The sequence below is a fragment of the Anas acuta genome, chromosome 2 (assembly GCF_963932015.1).
Source record: "Anas acuta chromosome 2, bAnaAcu1.1, whole genome shotgun sequence".
NCBI lineage: Eukaryota > Metazoa > Chordata > Aves > Anseriformes > Anatidae > Anas > Anas acuta.
Window position 1 is genome coordinate 16,062,551 of NC_088980.1, and position 17,044 is coordinate 16,079,594.

Genomic DNA, 17,044 nt, shown 5'->3' on the forward strand with positions numbered 1-17,044 from the left:
TCAGAGCATTGCTAAGAGTTTATTCAGAAGCTTTTACTTTCAGTTCTTATATCACAAAAGACATGTTTAATGTTTACAACAAGTATTAGAAACTGAGATGTTTTTATTTCTACTGTTATAAAAGTAATGTAGGAGACCGTTCTAAGCCATCTTCAAAATGCAGACCAATCTTTTTTTGTATATAAACTGTACACAAAAAACAAGGCACTATACATTTTTGGATATTAAAGTATAAAGGTCGATTCGCATAGTTTCTCAAGAAATCCATGCTATAAATACAAACGCTTTGTTCAGTTTAGCACCTGAAGCAGCACTGAGAACAATTCATTACCTATTGCAAAGAGAAACTTTTCAGAATGCATAAGAGATACATGTTGGTGGTATAGCTAATTCAGTACAAGCAACTGCCATCCAGCTACTTTTCTGTATTTTTGACATGAAAGTCTCGAAAGTGAATATATATTGCATTGTTAAATACATACTTGTTCTATGTGTTTATATAAATATAAATTCTTTGTAATCCACAAACTAACAAAATAACACTTTACAAAGAGAACTTCTTCAAAAACAAAATGGCAAGTATTGTATAGAGCCAAAGGACAGCTACAGCAGTAGCTCAAGAAACTACTGGTTAAGTGCATAGGAGAGCAGAGCTTAAACACATTACCTTTAAGAGTCAAAATCAAATTCCATTTCCAAAGAGTTCTCTTGGCCTTTTATAATATTACACACCTCCAGATAGGTAGTCACTAATAACTTCAGATTATTTCTATTTATTTTGTAAATGTGGGGTACAATTCTGCTAAAGGGCATAGAAAGTGAAAATACATCCCTTTAGAGCTCACTCCAATAAACACAGCTTAGAAAAGTCCTTTTGCCTTCTTCAGATTAACCTGCTTCCAAGATGGCAGTGCATTGTACTCTTCTCTCGTCATCTCTAATGCAACCTGCATTTAAAACAAGAGGATACACTATCAGTAAGAACACCTACACGGAGCAAAACTGCCAAATGACTTAATGGCAAGGGTAGACGTACATGCACAGAGTAACAGTGCACCCCTTCTCTCCTTACCTCGAAGTCCTCATCTGAAAGATAAATTTCAAGCTTCAGTGGATCAACTCCCTCAGGTAAAGGCCTGGCTAAGAGATCTGCTAGTGGATACACAGTTTTACACAGCTTGGCCAGCACATCCTCTACAAGGATTATCTGATTAGAAACATCGGCATCCTTTGGGGAGAAAAGGGAAAACAGTAAGTTCAGGATCACAGTACTGAAACCATCTGATAAAAGCAACTGTCTGTAGATGGAATGGGATCAACCCATACCCATGGAGCACAAAGCTACACCTGCAGATCCACACAGCCTACCAGCCTTTACCTACTACAATTTCACACAAATTTCACACAATGTCTGTGCTTTGCAGAAGGATATTGTGTACTTTAAGAATCCCAGTTTAAGGCTGACTTCTGTGTTTAGTCATAAAGCCAGCGTTTTCCTCTATTTGCTGCAGAAGCAGCAAATGTCATTTGCCTTGAGAGCTCCCTTCACTGAAGGCTTTTAAAGCAGTCGTGTAATTCGGTGTGAGCATGCTTCCCAGATGGGGAAGTCAGTGCTGGAGCTCTTCGAGCAGCTGACTCTTTGCATGGCATTTCACTCCTCAGCTCATGCAGCTTGGAGGACTGACCAGAGCTGCAGGTCGGTGCCTGTTCCACAAAGCCAAAACAGCTGTTCTGCTGAACTCTAGCACATCTGTTTCTACGAAATGATTCAGGCACCACTTCTCTCTAGCCCCCATTTTTAACAAAAAACAGCATTAGAAGTTACATGGAAAACAACTGGAAATGCCTCTGATAGCCACACTCCAAATCAGAATTCAGCTATGCTGTGGTGTTTTTTTTTTTTCCCATGCAGATTCCTAAACTGTACTTTATAGGTTTGTCCTCTGAATTTTTGGACTTGACAGCACAAAACAGCAATGCTACTAACAACACAAGACACACTTAGTAGCAATAGGCAACAATGAAAAGATTTACCATTTCTGTGATCTCTGCGATGTCTTCCCTGTGTTCCCAGCTTGGGAACATATTAGTGAAGGTCAGAGGCTCTAGGCCAGCATGAATTAGATAGGATTTTGGGGGCTTCTTTACATTTTTTCCTAAAAAGCCAAAACACAAAAAAGAGAAATTAAAAATTGCACCACATTTTCTGGTGTCACCCACTACACAGAACTACCTTGTAAGCATGTTTAATGGTCTGTCTCCTAAAAAGCTGAAGTAGTTTAAGGCATTAGGAATAAATTTCACCAGGATGTTTTTTTTAATGTAGTATGGCAACTTTTAACATCTTTTTCAGTATTTTCAAATACATTTTCACAGTATCTGACCACAAAGATCAAACAACGTACACTGAAAAAAAATCCACATTTACTTCCTAACCCAATCGATGTCTTGTCTTACAAGAACAGAGCAAGCAGAATGTGATTGTCTGAAATTAGCCAAATTCATGTAAATAAAACCTCCTAATATGCTCAGTGTCCTGCAAGCAAATAAAGCTTAAGCTTGAAGGCTTAAGTAAGAATGTGTAATTGTCCTTAACTCAGGATGCTGACAGCATTTTGTTATTACCAATTCAAAGGAACAGCATCTGAAGAATACCAGGGCTATTGCAATAGCTGGTTGGTAATTACTGGTGATCTTCAAGGCAGTCCCATTTGTATAAAACAGGTATGTGTATACATTACATAGCACATGGCAACAGCCCTGCCTGAGAGAGATGCCGTATCAGAGGAGTTGAATGCGTTACACTAAGTACAGCAGAATAAAGGCCCTGCCGTTGACTGAATGAATTCATAACCACGGGGATACAAAAACACTGTTAAACTCCAAATGTTATTGGAAAGAGGCAGACAAGGCAGGGAGGAGCTATTGTTCAAAAAACTCTTATACCTTCATCTTAGCTGGATTCAAACAACTCAGTCAAATCATATCATTCTTCCAGACAGATGGAAAAGCTGCACACATTGCTAAGTCCAGAATCAAAGCAGTATTGCTAATAGAGCAATATTATACCAACTTGCTTCTGAAGGCTGTAACTTTTTGCAAAATTCTACGATCTCAGAACATTTTTAATATGCTAAGATTCCCTCAAGAGTATACAAATCTACTCAAGACGAGCTCGCTTACTGCAGTTTCCACCTACACTTCATTTGTGTGGGCTGTGAAGCTCAAAGATCTAAAAGAACACAGCCAACACCTACCCATGGCCAGGGAGCACCCCATGAACTGATGCAACACCTGTGCTGAATGCAAAGAGAGCCTGGCTGGACATCATTGTTCCAGTAAGTTTGCAAAACCTGAACATGACAGGTTTGGCTTAACATCAGGTATTAGCAGCAAACTGTTCAGAGAGAATATGTTAGCATGAAACTCTGAATACTGCAGATAAAAGCTCCGTGGAGTAGTCAAACAAATGTATCAGAATGTGAATGTTTTAACTACACAATTCAGACAGATTTATCATCTGAATACTGGATTTTAAGTCCTCTCTTCCACATATTTATTTTCCCCTGTGGTTTATTTGTTCGTTCTACCATGAACGATTCAAAAAGTACTTAAAAACTTTGTGTTCAAAAAATTCTGCTCTAACTGAACTGCTCCAGTCTCAGTAATTTAGCCAAGAGATAAAATTGAAGTAGCATTTGATAATGGCCCAGTATAGGTGTAACCCTCTGGTAAGACTGACTTCATACATAACCAGAAAAATATTTTCATTGCATGAACTCTGCCCTCATCACAAGCTGATCTCCTCAGTAAAAATCCCTGATGGTCAAACCAGATTCTTCCCTCTCCTGGCTGTCTGCGGCTCAGCTCTCCAGACTGCTGATTTAGCAGACAAAAACACACACAAAAAAAAATCAATACATTTTGACAAGTTAAATAAAATTTATGCACAAGGAGAACTGATTAGGTATATTCAAGGGATATTCAGAGTTGCTAATCAACCTTTTTTATATCTTCATGTAGTTAAACATGGCAAGAAAAAGAAAAAAGTGAGACAGAGGATAAAAGAAATTGAAAGAGAAAAATAAGAGAAAAGTCTTTTAATGCTTCTGATCACTCTTATACATTCTGATAGTCACAATATTTGCAACATTGGTATCTCCTGGTGTTTATTTTCTCCACCTTGATAAGGTAGTCAACCCCGATAGCCTGATACAACGAAATTTTGAATTGGTTGACAGAACAGCCCAGTGGCAGATCATGAAAGGACCAGCAAAACAACATAGCTTGAACAGTGAAAAACTGCCAAAGATCCTGTTCTGTGACTGTGATATCAACTTTGCAATGACATAATGCACAGAATTGGTCTTTTAAGAGTAGCAAACTTGCTCTGTACCTATCCAGCCACACAGCTCCAAGCTCTTGAGAACAACCCCAAGGCTAAGAGGGAAAAGCCATCACTGCTGCAAAGTTATGGCCAGGGGCTAAAAAGTTAGTAGCCAGAAAAAAAATATGTATGCTAAACTTCAGACCCATGAGGACTCACTGAGGAGCTTTCCACTGTGCAAACTCAGATGCAGCAAAATTACCCCAGTGCAGAAGGTAGGTGTTAATCCATCTTCCCATCATCTAACTCAGTGATGTTCAAGCCGTGTGGGAAAGTATCCAAAACTCAGCAGAGAGTATCAGATTCCATCTTTGCTGGGGCCAGATGATATGATTTTCTTAACCAGAAGATGACAGCTCTACATGAGGAATACAGCCTGGGGGAATCTTCCCTCTCTCTCACCAGCCTGCTGCGCTGCTAGGCACTTCATTGTACAGGCTCTGTTCCTTTATGCTGACATTTGCTTCTGCTGTGAAGCCCACTGTATAGAATGATCTCAGAGGCACATATTATTGCTCCTCTGGACTTGCAAAAAAAATTAAATTGGGGGGGATGTAGGAGGAGAAGGAAGTAGCTAGCCTCTTCTTTAGGAATTCAGCAGTCCCTGCCAAAGACTTTTCCAACTCCTGCCTTGTCTTTAGTACCCCATTCCTGAAAACATGCTGTTGCTGATCAGAAGACAAAGTACACAGGTTAGCAATATAGTCTCATAAAGGTCACATTTCAGTGTCTCCACTACTAGCCATCTCCTGCCAGGTATTACCAACTCCCCTCAGTGACATGAGCCAGCTGAACAGAAACAGAGCAATTGCTTCTGCTCTTATTGGACCTGCTGACTGGGAAGGAAAGAAAGGAAAGACTGGCTTTATCCTTGTGCTAGAATCCAACAAGGGTGTTGCTTTCCCTATTCAAACATACAAATGTCCATGGGAGAAGATGACAGTTGTCAACAGCTGTTTTACAAGTTGTAAAGTTTTTTTTTGCTACAGAAAAAAATCAGTATCATCATGAGGTCTCAAGGTCCCTTGAGATACACCTTTCCTTGCACAAGGACATAGTTTGCACCTGGAAACTTATTGACAATGAGAAGTGCTCTGAACTAGCAGAACATGGCTGTTACTGTGCCTTCTTCCCTGGACAGTACCCCCACACCTTTCTTTTATCATCCTCCACTGGAAGTTGCAAGGTCTGTTTCCAGTCTTACATAACCTTAGATGAAATGAAAGGAAAGCACTACAGTGCCCCAAGGAAACTATACTACTGCAGAAGAGAATCTGGTCAGAGTACCCTTACACGATTATCAACTGCAGCTTAAATCACTGCTCACTGAGCAGCAGTAGCTCTGCCTTACAGAAACAAATCTAGGAAACTACTGAGAAAATGCCTCAGCTCTGTGCTCCAGTTTTTCCAGCAGCCACCTGTTTCTGTGAGACTTGTTCTGGATCTTCAAAGACTTTCCATCTGCCCCACTAAACCAAAACCCAGTTACATCAGCAAACAGTATTTTCATTCAGTCTTTTGACACACAGAAGCTTATGAAATCGAAGAAGCGCTAGACAGAAAGCATCAGGTTTAAGCAACTCTGTTCTCAGAATCCACTTTTAAAAATCTGATGTCTGAATCATGCTCCCACAATGAGGGCATGGTAGGGAAAAAAAAGCACTTCCTTTAAGAAATGGGTCACCAGAGTAATGTGGCAACTTGGGAATAATGCCATTACTGGGCAGAAGGTTTTCTAATAAAGAATGGGGTATGTACCTTCAAATATACTCGTATTTATTAACACCATTGGGGGAGCACCTGAGTGACTACCCTGGGACAGCAATGTGTGGAAGGGCACGACACACTCAGAGCAGCCAGGCACAGCAATCTGTTACCTTTGCAGTACTGGAGCACTGTCTCCATCGCGCTTTTCCTGTCTGTAGCCCACCTGATTCGAGCTGATCCAGCAATTTTGTTTTCCACAGGCCACCAGCCTTGCCACAGGTACACTTCATGGTGATTATCAACAAGGAACAGTGCTATAAAGCCAAAAAGCAACAAATCCACCATTAGGCACTTATTAGTTCTCTGAATTCTGCAAATAAATTCAGCCTTACATGTTTGTCAGCATCAGAACAGGATCATTTCAATGCTTACCAATCCCTTTTGTTATTCATCCAGCTGAACTTCAGCTGAACCCAGATTTTCTGATATAAACAAGGTATTTTTATAGCAAGCTTTTGGAATACATGCATGTTTGATTAGTTCTCAGCATCTTTATTGTCGAAAAATTACTTTTATTGCTTAATGCTGTATAAGCATCACATACACACATTTTCCTGCTATGAATTGAGTTAGAAGTGATTACAGTAACTGAATTGCTGCCCAAGGCATGATACAGTTATCTATTTGCTTGTTACTGACATATATTAAAACATATACCTGGCTGCGGGGCAGTGTAAAGATCCTCTTGCAAGAATGGCATAGAATTGATGACAGCAGGGTCTCTTGAAGGGTAGACGAACTCGGTGGCTGCGAATTCTCCCGAAGAACTACTGAGGCTGAACAGGCGGGGGGTGAAATTAAACTTTCCAGGATCTTGAAAGAACAAAAAAATAAAAATAATAATAAAAAAAGAGATTTTCAATAGAAAATGATGGAGATGAAAATTAAAAAAAAAAAAAAAAAAGAAAGAAAATCAACTTTTATAGAGTGACTGTAAATTCTCTGTTTTGTTTTGTTTTGTTTTGTTTTTTGAAAAATCGAGAAAGATAACCAGACGTCCTGGGGGACTGGCAGCAGCTGTGATGAACTTGAGCTAAAAGGCTGGCTGCCATCAGCTTGAATACAATCCTGGCTACTTGCTATCAGCCGTTTCATAACTGGCTGTTTTGCAGTTCAAGTAAAGCAAGCCCATCTCAGTGTCCACTTTTTAGCTGACAAATTTTCCACTTTGTAAATCAATCCCCCTGCTACCTTTGCTGGCAGTTCCGAGCAGAGACTGGACAAGAATGTATGCAGAACCACTCCCTAATCCCTTCAGAAGAGAAGCAAAATGTGTTGTTAACAGCGTTAAGTGTTGCTCTGTGCTGCCTGAAAACAGAGGGGCTGCAGAAGGGGGAGAGAAGAAAATGAAACACATTGTGTTCCAGCACTTTCCTTCTGCCTCCTTGGACAGTATTACTTAACTCAGTGGAGGGTGGTTGCTTTTGGGTGTTTTTTTTGGAAGCCTGTCTCTGAAAGGATCATCTCAACTACCGAGTTCTTCAAAAGCTTTACATTAAATCTCACAGACCAGTAAAGTACACAGTAAGCCCAAGGCCAGAAACGCAGGCCTACCTTGCAACATGCAGTCATAGGCCTTTCGATCTCGCCTTCCCAACGCATCCCAGAATCCCAAAGGCTCTGACCCTTCATCACATTCATGTATTGTCACCTTGCTGCTGCTGTGCAGCCCTGCTTCCAGCGGACATCTACGAAACACAAAGAAACAGTGAGCCCAACTTTCCTGCCCCAGCCACCACTACACACACCTGCTGACCCCTCCTATTGTTAGAACCCCAAACCACCCTATAGGTTTGTCATATATTCAATGTCAACATAATATTTTAGAAAATTATGACAAAAATTATCAATAAACAAGGCAAAGAATTTCAACAACCATTCTCATAGCACTTCTGATCACATACCCAAGGAGGAAGAGATGCTTGCATTAATTCACTCCAGGGATTCCCACTGTACAAATTTGTAACTACTGCTGTCCTCACATGCTTTCTTAAATTCATTTCCTCTCCCTTATTCACAAGGTTCATCTCCCTTGGTTCTAATCCTCCTATCAAATGGGATTTAGTTTGCTACTCAAACATTGAGCATCTCCCTCCAAACGGAAAGATACTATTTTTGCAACTGTAATTACTTCAGTAGGATAGATAAGTGCATTTGACCCCAAGTGAAAGTGAAAACACGTGTTTTCCCCACTCCAATGAACAGACTACCGGCCATTCCTCCTCCTCAGCAAGCAAGTATATGCTGCAATTGTACTCAGAGGACAGCTTTATTTCAATTTTTCTTTGAGGCAGACTATTTTAGTCTGTATAAACATCTCCAAAACATAGGTTAGACACTCACTGTTCTTTTATTTTATTGGCTGCTGTTCTTCCTACTTCCTTGGTGTGAGATTGTGCTTTGCAGCCATGCCACAGGTAGATAAGGGCTTTATTTATATTGAGGACAATCATGGATGTCCGGGAACGCAGGCTGCTGCAGTGACATGCTACTTCAAGTAAGTTTCCTTCATTGGGAACTTCTCCTCGCACGCAATATAGTCTCCAGTCACCTGGAGCAGACAGGAACAGTGCAGCAGTATTATACAGTCATGTGGAATTGAAAATTCAAGACCTCTGCTCTGGAATATTTGTTCTGATACTGGATGAATTTCACATATTGTATATCTCTATCGTCACAGAATAAACTAGCTAAGCAGCAGGTTTGGCTAACATCTCTTGAGAAACTCTGCTGCAGAATAAAATGCCTTATGAAGGCATTTTGCTAGTAGAGACTTCAAGAGTCACGTCAGCTCTGTTATGAGCAGAAGAGTCAAGTTTTTGTTCTGTTGTTCCATACAGGAACAAAAAGGGAAATAAACCAAGAAGTCCTTTTATTCAGCTTCGCTTCCTCTGTGCACCTTAGGCACAGCAGGTCACATTCAGATGTGAGCTGGAACATTTCCAAGCTACATCTGCTTTGAAATTCTCCTACCTTAACTGCAGTATTCAAGGAATATGTTGCAAAGTGCAATGAACTGCTTCAAAAAGCTTCATTTTGTTTTAGTCACAGAAGAACTGCTCATAAAAATGATCTTTTTCCTAGGCCATGTAGAAAAGAACACACTGTAAACAAGCACTTTGCTCAATTAAAAAACATCTAGAGCAATTTATACATGTATCAGTACGACAAAGTCAGCTTGCTCTTGACTGACAAAATCCACTCTAAGCTCAGGGAAGAAACAAACTACCTTGAAAGCAAGGTAGTCTCATTGTTTTCATGGCATTCATTGCTCTTTCCTACAGAGCATGGCAGTTGAGACCCTCACAATAGGTAAAAAGGGATTTGGGGGCAGAAACTCTTAACTAACAGTAATTTACTTTGTGCATTTTCTTCCTCCTCTTCCCTTCTTCCAGCATGCACAATCATTCCTCCTTGGAAGCACTGCAGGAAGCATGGTGGTTCTTTCCCTTGAAGCACTTGTACCTGGAAATTGAAAGCACCAGTACTCATTAAAAAAATGAAGCCAGTATATAGACTTAAAAAAAACTGCTCCCTGCGGTTTGTTAAAAATTATATAGTTGTGGCCAACCTCGAAGATGGCTTTCCTTGTACTTTGAAACTGCTGACTATTGTTTAAGTTACCATATACATCAACATGCAATGAGTTTCATATGTGACCTGCATATTAAAAGAAACCTCTATCTGGAATCCAACAATCCAGAGTTTTAGAGGATAAGAAATACCAAATAAACTTTAAATCGGATTAGATTAAATTAGCTGTTATTTGAATTCTTCATAGGACTGGGCCATATTGCCTAATATTCTTTGAAACTATTATGGACACAACGTAGGAACTGAAGTAGGTTTAAAATTTGCTGCAAAACTGGCTTATGTGACAACGTGCATATTCTTTGCTTAATAAGTTTTATATATAGCTAATCTGCTACAGCCAATCATTAGATCAGCTAGCTTGCACAGCATCCCACACACTGGGCCAAGTGTATTTTAACATCCTCCATGTGAACCACTGGCTTTCTAGTCATGCTTATACTGCTGCTGAAGAATTAATTACAGCTTTATCAAGGTACTAACTTTAAATCTCCGATTTTGTGTGCTAGTAACAGCCAAGCCACAGCAACACTTAGCTCAGCCTAAAGACAAAGCAAGCAAGCCTGTGCTCTGTCTGATCTTTAAACTGCCTGTATCTGCAGTTGCTAGAATCTCTGCAAAACAACGCAATCTTCTCCATAATTACAGAGGAACCAAATTGAAAATTTGATTTCAAATGTATTTTCATGTCTTAGAGCCCAGCAGAGAGTGCTTCTGACAGAGTTCAATGAAACAGAGTGCTTCTCAGTGCTGGGAAGACAGCCCTGTTACCTGAATATGTACTGGAAGGAAAGGCACAAATTTCTTTTACTGTGCTTCACCTATCCCTAAGGGGGGAGGAGAGAAGACATCTTCAGCCATTCCAAGAAATATCATCTTTATAAGAGGGACTGGGGAATAGCCATCCATAAAGGAGACTGATGTGTCCCTGGAAGTTGGACTAAAGCTAAAAGTAATTTTGAGGGCTGGCTATTTGCACCTGCAAGGACACCTTAACAGAAAGAGAGTAGGAAAGAAAGATCACTCACTTTTACTGCCAGTGGCCACTCAGTGAGAAAACACAAATCTTACCAAGACTTCCACCTAGGTCTGCAGGAAACTCACCTGTGCTCCTCTCTCTTCATCAAGCTCCACTGTCATCAGTGCTGATGTCCCTTTCTCACTCACTGTGGAGTGTCTTCCTTGCCAAAAGAAATACACACATTTCTCCTTTCCAACAGCCCTTACTTGTTGCTCTCCTTTTTGCCTGCTTCCAACTGCAAAACAGAAAGCACATGCTGAAGAAAGAACACTGGCTATAAGTTTAAGTAACACGTGGTTTAATCTCATCTGCCAGCTCAGCACTACTCTGGCCAGAACAGGAAAGATAAAACGTCCAGTTGGAGGAACATCAGGTCACCAAGCCAGTGTAGTGTGCCCTTGTGCAAAGCTGGTATTGTCTCTTCAGGTGGAGGTAAGCCCATGTGGGCCAAAAAGAGCATTAAGGAAGAACTGGTAGTATCTGGAGAAAAATAACTGACAATCACTTAAGCAAATTAGCCTGTGAAAATGCTATGTCCCCTCATGTTACCAGAAGAGTGCATTATGGCTCATTTTCCACATTACACTCTGTTCTTTGGCAGCAGACAAAGTAGCTGGCTGCTGAGTGATACTGGAAACAGCAACAGTCGACAAAGCTACAGGTATAAAAGAAAAAGCATTCTTGGTAGAAAACCTACAGAACAAAAGAACACCAAAGCAGTATTTTGCAGTTGTAAAAAAGTTAGGATCGGGTAAGCTTCTCCCTTGTTCCCCTCCCTCCCCTTTTAAAATTAACTCAGTATTTCACGTTGGTTTGGAAACAGGGTTAGCAGCAACATTTTTTAGAGGAACATTATTTACTTGTTATAATAAACAAACAATGTTTAGAGTAAGTGAATTTCAACAATAAAAACAGTTACAGAATATTTTACTCTTTCCAGTGAATACTACATAAACAGATATAATTAACTTAAGATTTTCAAAACCAAGGAGCTTTCAACCAGATTCTTAAAAAAAAAAACATTAAAACTTCAGCAGTGCTGACCAGCATCCAACTGAAATACTTAGGAGAGAGCATCCTGTTTTTTTTCAAGTTGAGAATATTCAAACTACTAGTCACTTCTAAAATATATGGTTTCACAGTCAACTGTACATCCAAGCCCATAAAAGTACAGACTCTTACATAAAAATGTATTCTTTTTTGGAATGATGGAATATGTTTTCATCCATTTGCAATAAAAATCTGTTTACAGTTCAGTATTAGTGTTACCCACTTCTCCTAAGGCTTACACGCTTTGGTATTTTTCTTGGATTCACAGTATCTGAACTCAATGATCCTGCATAAGACCTACATTTTTTGGCTAAAAGCCTGAAGCTGTATAGCTGTTTTACTCCTTTGAACCAATTTTGATATTTTCCTACTTGGAGCAATCATTTTTTAGGCTATTTCTATTTTACTTACCACAAAAGCCACTTCTTATTTTACTGCCAGAAGGGAGAGTTCCAATGAGCATACCGAGCTGACTGACTCTCAACATTTACCTGCTGCTCTCAGGCATTTTGTCAGGACGCAGTCAAAATTTTCCACTTGAGACTGAAACCCATAGCAAAGGGTTTCCAGAAACAGCAGAAAGGACAGCAAGGGCAATGAGTTGGTAAGGGCTTTTCCTGTCATTGTTACTGTTCTCCATTACCCAGTAAAGGCTTTCGTTGTTGCTAAGCCTACCTCTCTTGCAAGACATTCACCCCACTGTCATTAGTCCAACTGCCTAATTATTTTGGTGTTAAGCTGTGGGCATAATTTTGGCTTAATGAGCTTTCTTGTGAACACACATACAACACCACTGTTGGGCAAAAGCAGAGATGGACAGTGTTACATTTGATGTATGAAAAATAACTATAGTTTCTTTTTTTTTTTTTTTTCCCTTAAAAAATAATAGTTCTTCTACTTCGTGGCCTAGAAAGGCTAAATTTCTTACTTTTGAAACAGTTTCACATACAAGAAAGCCTAGGTATGGATCTTACCACCAACAGCAGCAGTTTTAGCTGCACTTATCCATGTTTCGGCAGGATGAAACGAATTGTTCACTAACCTGTAGTGCTCACCATGTACTTCCACTTCACAACATATGTGTCTCCCTCATGGAATTGTCCTATGCTTTGTTTAGGCAGCCTACTATAATCGAATTCGAGGATGTGCCAGACATCCACAGACGCAGTGATAATTTCAAACTGCCTTCCATCTTCTCCTTCTACAAGTCCATAGCCCCGGCCAATATTCATTCCGTCTAAGACTGTGCCTACAGTAGTCTGGGGCACAGCTACCATTAGCATGACATCGTATGGTTTAGTCTCAGATCTGGATTCTTCCTGTGAGAAAACACAGAACAGATTTCATTGAGCATAGCTTTTTTTTTTTCCTTCCCCCTTACCCCACAGTTCCACCCAAACAGTTTGACTCCTGCATATTTCAGTACTTTGATATATTGTCATCACTTGATGCCTTGTCAAAACCACCTTGCCAATCTTAACTGTATTGCTCAGCACTAATAAAAAGCAACTCTGTGGCTTCACTACAGGTGGTGATGCTCTGACCTCAGGTCAAAGCCAGCAAGATAAAAAGAAGTGCTCTGAATCCTTAAGAACTAGCTGCCCTGGCTTCCATCCCAGCTAGGCCATCTAGTTTGAAATACCTATCATGCTTATTAAATGCACCTTCTGGTGAAGGGATTCACTAGAATTCTTCTCATTGAGTTTCTTCAGCTCTGTCCAATCAAGAAACTTTTCTTTGAACAGTATGGTCTCATTATGTTCTGTGAGTCTGCCAAAAACAGCCCAGTCTGGACGTCCTTGTCCCTTTCTGTACAAGAGAATAAAATAAATAGAATCAAATTAAACACTGTGAAATAAGGGCAAGAAATCTATGTTTCTGCAAAGATTAAATTTGAGTTTTTGTACCTGGGTATGATGGGATTGCATTCTCCTGGGTCCAGAGGATTTATGTCACAATTTGAGTAGTCAAAGGTGCCATTCCACAAGTGTTTTGCCAGCTGGAACGCCACTTTTCTTTGTGCTAAAGTAACTTCCTTTCCATGCCACACATACACTTCACTGCCAAAATCAAACACCAGCACCTAAAAAAACAAACCAAACCAAAACCAAACCAAAACAAAAAAACAATTTAGTAACATACAGTTAGGTTAGCTGATGCCCTGTTCCTCCAGTTTCCTGATGCTGCATGCTGACAGTGTATCCAACGCAAACTCCTCCAAATATCTGCATTTGTGCAGTAACACTAACTGCTAGCACTGTAACGAAAGTAAGGCCATGGCAGTGGTCTGCACCTTGATGGCTAGTTGTTGCAGATACTAGAACCTAAGAATAGCCTGAGTTGGAAGGGGCCCACAAGGATCATCGAGTCCAACTCCTAGGCCTGCACAGGACTGATGTGCACCAAAATGATTACTGAAGTAAGTACTGGGGATACTATGAGGTGTGTCATTAGGTGATAGCTAAGTCACTAGCAGACTAGAGAGCTCTGACAACTCAAAAACTGATTCTGCTGTGTGACTGAATGCTGTCCAACTACAGCAAGCTTCTCTGAGATGTAGACCTGTACTTCATCCCATAACAGGAAGGCTGACAGTACATGCAGCCTGGGTAACTGGCTCAGCACACAGGCAGCACCTTGAATGTGTTCAGTAAAGTGTATCACGTCTTTATTTCGGGTATCTGCTCTAATTCGCTCTTAGAGGAGTGAAACGGTGAAAAAAGTGAAAGAAAGGCTACGAAGGATATAAAAATAAATATAAAAATGCTTGAAATGGGAAACAGTTTTTTATTTTTTGTTTTTCTGAAATGCTTCCTGTTTTGTACTGCATAATTTTTGAGTGTTAGAAGCCACCATTGACAAAAAGATTTACACTTCCTAAAATAGTATTTCACTTTAAATATAACACGCTTAAATTTCTTGAGACCTGTGGGACACACTATACAGCAACATGTCCATAAACACAAAAGAACCAATTTTCAGTGAAGCCTCTCCATGAGCATTTGCAGTTACTGAAAGTCTTATCAGCTCTATGTTCCTGTACTTACCACAGGAGCAGTAAGGGGCACGATACCTCTTTTGGTTGTAGCAGGGTACATTTTGGCATCTTTCCCCAGTAGTCGTCCTCAGGAATGAGTTTATCCTCTACGAGGCGGTAAATGCAATTTGTTTCTATTATGGCAGCTTCATACATTTCATCTTCTTCAGGACTTCCAGCGGCTTAAGGAAAGGATTGTCAAACATAATCAGATGTTAATTTTGTATTACTTTTTTCTAGAGAGAACCAACTCAACTATTTTATTGTGATAAAGCAGCAGATACTGTAACCATAGAAATACTTACACTGGTAATTTGTCTGGCCACCAAGGAGTTTCCAGAAGTCTTTGGCTGCATGGGTATGGGTATTTATTCCTTCTTCGATAGTCTGTATATAAGAAGCTCTACAGCCAAGTTCCCTCTTTGTTTGAATTAAAGTTGCAAGTTCTGAAGCCTAGCAGATTAAGAGTTATCTGAACAGGATTGCATAAACCTTTGGAACACTTGTGTATATGGCATTCAACGAGAAGGCAAAAGTAGATAATATATAATACATGAAATAACAGTAGAAATAGTTATTATTTGTTGCCCTAAATAAACAGACAGTAGAGAAAAAAGTTACAGAAATACATTCGTTCTTTCATTTGCCTTAAAACAAGACTTGATCTTAACGAACATGGGAATAAAAGGACATCCTGCAATTCAGACTTTTTTTTTTGTGTGCACATTCATTTCCTGAGGATATCCTCTTTTCTCTTGCAGCTTTGCTACCTACATGCTCCTATGTCAGCTTTCATTCAGTGCACAGGCTAAAACATGTTTATGGGAAACCTGCATATCTACCTGACTTTGTTACACACAAATTTATTGAGACAAGTGGCACCAAGGCTCAGTTACATCAAAGAGATGTATGCTGTGATAGTTCTAAAAATAAATAGTAAAAAAAAAAAAAAAAAAAAGAACTAGCACTTACCTTTGCTTTTTCTATGACATTTGCAAACTCTCCTACCCACAAGAAACAGAGGTGTGGAGTTAACAACAGGAAACAGTCTCCACTGTTCAGTGACGAGGCCCTTGGTTCAACTAATCTTGTTTGAACATGTCTTCTTCCTAAAGATAAAACAAAGCTAATTATATTCCTATGAATAATGCCATCAAATGCCAAAGTCTAATTGTTCTGAATGAAAGACAAACACTCCTGGCAATTTAGCAAACTATATGGAAAAGGACTGTTAAAAAAGAAGAATTATGGTGGAGGAAGGGTTTTCTCACAGGAAGCAAAATTTGTTGCCTCCTATCAGCTAATATTTCTATTATTTCCTGTTCTTGCTTTAACAACTTTATGCCCTTCTGGAAAGAAATCAGTTGTAAATGGCAGAGGAGCAGCCAAATTCTAAAATCATTTACATGTGCTTCAGTGAAGGTATGAGATGGTTTCATAAGTCAGTAAAAAGTTTTAAGGATTTTACTTTGCCAAAAAAACTAGCTATTATTTTGCAGAATCAGATACATTGCTATGTCATGTAAAAGGAAGTGGAGCAAAAACATTGTCAGTTCACCTCCAAATTACATTGAACACTAGAAAAATTGGACAGTCCAACAATTTCTACTGGAGGTAGCTGTAATTCCTGAAACATTCTGTTTTCTCTTTAGAAAACATATACCTATTGGGAAGGTTTTGCATTTGTCACACAGTTTTCTCTTAGTGTGAAAAGAGAAAAGCTTTTGTGCATAAATCTTGACCTGGAGATCTCCTAGAACAAAGTAAGCATTCAATTGTGATGGCAACTCCCACGTATTTCAATCAGCCCAGAATGTGCAGAAAGTAAAAAACAGCTCTAGCATACCTTTAATTTGCAGCAGCATTAGCTTCTTGTATGGCACAGCACTGTTGTTAGAATTTTGCTCTGTGAGATTAACACTCCGCAGGCTAACATTGCTGAAGTTCTCCTTGCTTGCCAGGCCAGCAAGTGCTACTTCTGAGAAATTTGAGTTTGTGGACACTTGCACATTAAAAAAAAAAGAAATGGAGAAAAAACACACACACAAAAAAAGACAAAATTATATTCAAAATAGCTTTGGTTGCTGCATTACAAAAAATATTTTCCTCACATATTTCCAGGTTTCCTCTCCTCAGTAGCAACACTAAAAAACAAGTTGAATGTAGATTAACTGCTACCCTCAAGAATTTG

At 39.6% G+C, this 17,044-nt stretch overlaps 1 protein-coding gene across 19 annotated transcripts in view; it reads right to left on the reverse strand.

The window, feature by feature from the left end:
- Window positions 1-5: 5 nt before the first annotated feature.
- The window catches only part of SVIL (supervillin), a 135,832-nt gene continuing 118,793 nt past the window's right edge, over window positions 6-17,044 (reverse strand). For all 19 annotated transcript variants that reach the window (XM_068673613.1, XM_068673609.1, XM_068673610.1 and 16 more), the window contains 16 exons: window positions 16,700-16,855; window positions 15,826-15,962; window positions 15,159-15,306; window positions 14,890-15,035; window positions 13,724-13,899; window positions 13,481-13,625; window positions 12,859-13,135; window positions 10,850-11,001; window positions 9,514-9,619; window positions 8,498-8,705; window positions 7,709-7,842; window positions 6,812-6,967; window positions 6,265-6,408; window positions 2,035-2,156; window positions 1,073-1,228; window positions 6-947 (listed from right to left, as the gene is read on the reverse strand). In XM_068673613.1, the coding sequence (XP_068529714.1) occupies window positions 861-947; window positions 1,073-1,228; window positions 2,035-2,156; window positions 6,265-6,408; window positions 6,812-6,967; window positions 7,709-7,842; window positions 8,498-8,705; window positions 9,514-9,619; window positions 10,850-11,001; window positions 12,859-13,135; window positions 13,481-13,625; window positions 13,724-13,899; window positions 14,890-15,035; window positions 15,159-15,306; window positions 15,826-15,962; window positions 16,700-16,855 (2,450 nt within the window). In that variant the 3' untranslated portion in view covers window positions 6-860. The remainder of the gene's footprint in view (window positions 948-1,072; window positions 1,229-2,034; window positions 2,157-6,264; window positions 6,409-6,811; window positions 6,968-7,708; window positions 7,843-8,497; window positions 8,706-9,513; window positions 9,620-10,849; window positions 11,002-12,858; window positions 13,136-13,480; window positions 13,626-13,723; window positions 13,900-14,889; window positions 15,036-15,158; window positions 15,307-15,825; window positions 15,963-16,699; window positions 16,856-17,044) is intronic.